This window comes from Carya illinoinensis, chromosome 1 (genome assembly GCF_018687715.1).
Source record: "Carya illinoinensis cultivar Pawnee chromosome 1, C.illinoinensisPawnee_v1, whole genome shotgun sequence".
In the NCBI taxonomy this organism is placed as follows: domain Eukaryota; kingdom Viridiplantae; phylum Streptophyta; class Magnoliopsida; order Fagales; family Juglandaceae; genus Carya; species Carya illinoinensis.
Window position 1 is genome coordinate 5,097,844 of NC_056752.1, and position 4,766 is coordinate 5,102,609.

Genomic DNA, 4,766 nt, shown 5'->3' on the forward strand with positions numbered 1-4,766 from the left:
TGAGAAGCAATCGGGACGCATTTCGCATTATTTTTGTATTGAATCAAGCAGAAGAATTTCACAACATGCTAAAGAGAACAAAGGAGAGAGACACCCCGGGAGGGAGTAGCAGCAGACAGAAAGCCATAGAACTGTCCAGAACACCAGAAATTTTAAAGACTGAACTAATCTATACATATGAATTGTGGTATGGGACCTCATGCTATGTTGAGCCTCTTGACTACTGCAGCCATATACTTGCCCTGATGCTCTGCAATTGCCAGCTCTGTTTCACTTGGCTCTCTTGTGCCGTCTCCAGCAAAAACTCCAGCACCATATGGAGTACCCCCTCGGATGGAGTCCATCTTGAACATACCGGCTCCAAAGGTGTATCCAATGGGAACAAACAGCATTCCATGGTGGGCTAACTGGGTGATTGCTGTCCAGCTGCAGCCAATAGGAGAAATGGAGAGACTTTAGAATCTATTCTTTCAACCATTTCTGCTGGTCTTGACAACCATCAGAACCAAGGAGAGAATGCACAGATGCACTTCTTTAAACAAAGAAACAACAGTTCAATTTCTATGTGTATAAATACTTTGACAAGCAAAATTATATGTGGAACCCCACAGCTTAATCACATAAAAGTTCAAGTGCAAAACCAAAAAGTACATCTTAAAATCCTTCAAATTAGGAATTTGGTGGTCGAGTCTTAAACCTTCTGTGAAGCAGAATCAAGTGGCAGCTTTCTTTCGTATAGAGAGCAGAACCCCATTCGAAGAAAGAAATAAAAAACAGCGATTATTAAGACACTAAAAAATAGTTCTCATCACCTACAAGTCATGTATGTTAGATGGACTTGATTCTGGGTGTCAGATGCTGGTACTGTTCTGTTGGATTAGTCTTCTTACCTATAAAATCCGTACCCTTATCCACACCATTGGATGTGGCAGGAAGAATGAAGGATTTGGGTAACCAAAATACACACAGGCGCACGCGCGCACGCACACACCCACACCCACACACACACACAGAAGGTTCCAACCTATGTCGGGAGTATACATAGACATAAATATCGTACGTGGATTTGTATGTGCCATAAAACAGCATGGCACTTAATTCATTGAAGTTGTGAGTTGATGCCTTTAGCCAGCCTATATTATATCCATAATGAAGAATAGCCAATGACCCCAATTTTAAACAATTCAACAATTTATATAACTTATATTTTTTCAATATATCTCTTTCTCATACACAACTGCAATGAATTCAAAGAGCACATATTAAGTCAAACTTTAAAAGCATGGGACAGATCCATTTTCTGAACACTATCAAACACACTCCCATATCTCCTTAAATACAGATTTCATAATTCCACTATCAATTACACTCCCATGTCTCCTTAAAAACAGATTTCATAATTCCACTTAATTGAGCAAATCATGCCTACCAGACAGACACTGGTGAAGGAAGAAGTGATGTCCTGGACACCTTACGTAAACATCTAGTACTGGAAGCAATAACTCTCTTACTGAGAAGTAAAATTCTATACCTATAATATGCTAATCCTGTTTCACACACGACTCCACGTTTCCACCTCAGTCGGCCATTTTTCCCATTTTCCTCTCTCGTTTCATCTCCTCCACCAAACTCCCTCGCTTGAAATTGTTCTCCTTTACACAAACATTTTATCAAATAAAGACATATATACCACCACCCTATTATGTATAAGAAAACAATCATCATGGTCTTCGATTCCAAAATCCATGTGAAGCTTATAATGGCATACAGCAAAGAGGCAGTCCTTCAAACAGATTATAGGCACCAATACGATCACGCAGCATTTTTAGTCCATTGGTAAAAGTAAGCTTACGCAGTGGTTTCTTGACCGCCTCCTTGGGTACCCGTGCTGACGAAGAAGCCGGCAGGCTTGCCAGCGAGCTTCTGCTCCTTCCAGAGCTGCCCCGTCGAGTCGAAGAACCCTTTCATTTGCGCGGCCATGCACCCGTACCTCGTCGGAAACCCGAACAGAAAGCCATCCGCCGCAGCCAGCTCCGCTGTTGGTATCTCCGGGATCCCGTCGTCCTTGGGTGGCGCCTTCATCTGCTCCAACACCTCGTTCGGCAAGGTCTCCGGAACCCTGTACAGAACTCCCTCGACCCCGTCGACCCCGTCGACGCCCTTCTTCATCCTCCGAGCCAGGCTTTCAACGTGTCCGTACATCGAGTAGAAGACTACGAAGATTTTCAGCTTCGCAATTGGGAGTGAGGTCGTAGTTTCGTTCGCGGAGCTGGGCTCGGCATCTTGAGACTCCTCCTCAACCGCGATCGGTACTGAGCCGCTCTGGGAATCGGCCGCGGCGACGGCTGAAGGTACTTTCTTCTTGCTTGGAACGCAGCCGCCTCCTTTCCCCATCAAGGAATTTCCAACGAGCGCAGATGGGAACCAAACCTGGAAAAACTCTGATCCAATTATGGAAATTGAAAATGATTCTTGACAATGTGAATTTAGAGTAAGCTTTGAGTCATTTCGGATTGGTGGAGCTTCGGATCTGAATTGTGGAATCTAAATTTCGATACCTTCCAAGTAGGACTGGTTCTTGAATCTGAGTGGATTGTCTGGGTAATTTTGAATTTGCCCTTTCTTTTTTATAAGAGCAATGTTTGGGTGCATCTGCATTTGTACAGCTCACTCTATCTCACTAACATGACGTAACGATATATGTGATTTATTAAAAAAATTATAAATATAAACGTAGAAAGAATATAGATAAAGTTTAGAATTTTAATCTTTATATTTTTGTATTTTCTAATGCTATTTTATTTTAAAGATATTTTTTATTTTTTTAATAAATCACGTAATATTAAATACTGATGTCATATCAATGAATAAAAATAAACAATATAATTGGAATTATAATTTCCCATTTTTAAAAAATAAAAAAAAATTACGCGTTTGTATTCCTGATCGACTTTTTTCTATTCGTAAGAAATTATTTTTAGAATAATACCATGTATAAACTTCAAATAAATAAATTTTATGTATATTTTTCATAAAAAAAATAAGTGAATTTTACTAGAAAAGATTTTTTTTTTCTTTTACACTTTTTGAGTTATAGTGCCTATTGATTTACAAATAAATTATGCAAAATTTATCTATTTAAAATTTGTATAAATTATTTCTTTCTTTTTTTATCACTAAACCAAAAGGGATCAAATAAAGATGAATAACAAAAGCACAATTTTTCATTTGATCATATTTTCACAATCATGCTTTAAAATATTTAGACAATAATATTTTTATAAATTATTTTATAAAGATATTTTTTATTTAAAATATATGAAAAAGAGAAATGCTACGTATATAAAGAGATTTCATAAAAATAAACTTATAAATTGATAAAATTTTATGTAAATTGTTAAATCTAACTTATCATATCTAATTATATCATTTTATAAATTTACTTTTATATAAAAGTAGCGCTATATGTAAATTTTTGTAATTAAAATATTTCTACGTAAAAAAAATAAAAAATTGACAATCTACGTGATAACGCAAAAGCGTCGACTTGGGCAAGGCCCTGAATTTCCCGTATTCAAATAATTTTTTACACGAAGCCAAATAAAAGCTTAACATTTATGCCAATATAATATATAAGTAATGTTATATATAGTTATTTTTACGTAATTTTTATACATTTAATTAATATGATTAGTTAGATTAATTTTTTTTAATACACAACAAATCACATCACTAAAATCAATAAAATGAATATACAAAAGTGACTGCACATAAAATTTTTTATAATAAATATTGATGTAGAAAGATAAAGTTAATCTAAGAATAATCCAAAATAATTTATGGGTGGTGTTGCTATATCCCTTCAATTTGCCCATTCAGTGTCTTCTCCGGTACAAATTGCACTTTTCTTTTTTTACTCTCTATTTCAAATATTTTTTAAACATATTCAAACATTTTTAAAAAATAAGAAAAAATATCAATACACTTTAGATCAGGTTTAGCAGGTGGGATGATGAGATACAAAATTCTCATCTTATCTCATCTCATCATTACAACTTTTTCAAATTCTCACACAAAATATAATAAATAATTTAACTTTTCTAAATCTCAGTTCAACTTTTTCAAATTTTAAAATAATAATAATATTAAAAAATAAGATTTTAAATTTTTATCTAAAATTAAAAATTCTCATTTCACTATCCAAATCTAATCAATTCAATAAACAAAAAAATTTTAAAAATATTAAATACATGAATGATTAAAATGAGGAGATAAAATGAGCAAACTAGCATTATTCATAATTGATTTAGTATTGACTGTTGTGAAAGTGGTTGTTAGTGCATGATATTGATTGGATTACTTGAAAAAATCCAGTAATGATGAAGGAAGATGCGCATTTAGTTAAAGGGGCGGTCGAAGTTCACTCGTCTTGCATCTCTTGCATTCTTAGATGGAGTGTGTTGTGCTTATAAAAATAAATCAATCGAGTGTGTTGACAAAACCCACTTCTCAATAGAAGAATAGCACTGAGGTTCTTCCTAAAAAAGAGAGAAAGGAAGTGTTATACACTCTGGACTTTGAACGTAGTTCAAGCCTCCCAACACGTGCTTAAATAGAATAAAAAAATATCGGAGATCTCATGCTCCTACATGCTTATAGGGCCCCTTCTATTTAAGCATGCTGGGGCCATTTTCAAGAACAATGTTCTCTGCCTATGGTCCCTTCTATTTTCTTTAATCATTTCTTTAATAATAATGGCGAGCAAT

At 34.9% G+C, this 4,766-nt stretch overlaps 1 protein-coding gene across 1 annotated transcript; it reads right to left on the reverse strand.

Annotated features, from left to right (window-relative positions):
• On the reverse strand, window positions 1-2,632 carry LOC122307236 (probable NAD(P)H dehydrogenase (quinone) FQR1-like 2). The gene is made up of 2 exons (XM_043119974.1): window positions 1,853-2,632; window positions 1-426 (listed from the first exon to the last, which is right to left on the reverse strand). Exons 1-2 carry the CDS (start codon window positions 2,392-2,394, stop codon window positions 198-200), a joined length of 771 nt encoding a protein of 256 aa, XP_042975908.1. The 5' UTR covers window positions 2,395-2,632; the 3' UTR covers window positions 1-197.
• Window positions 2,633-4,766: the final 2,134 nt, after the last annotated feature.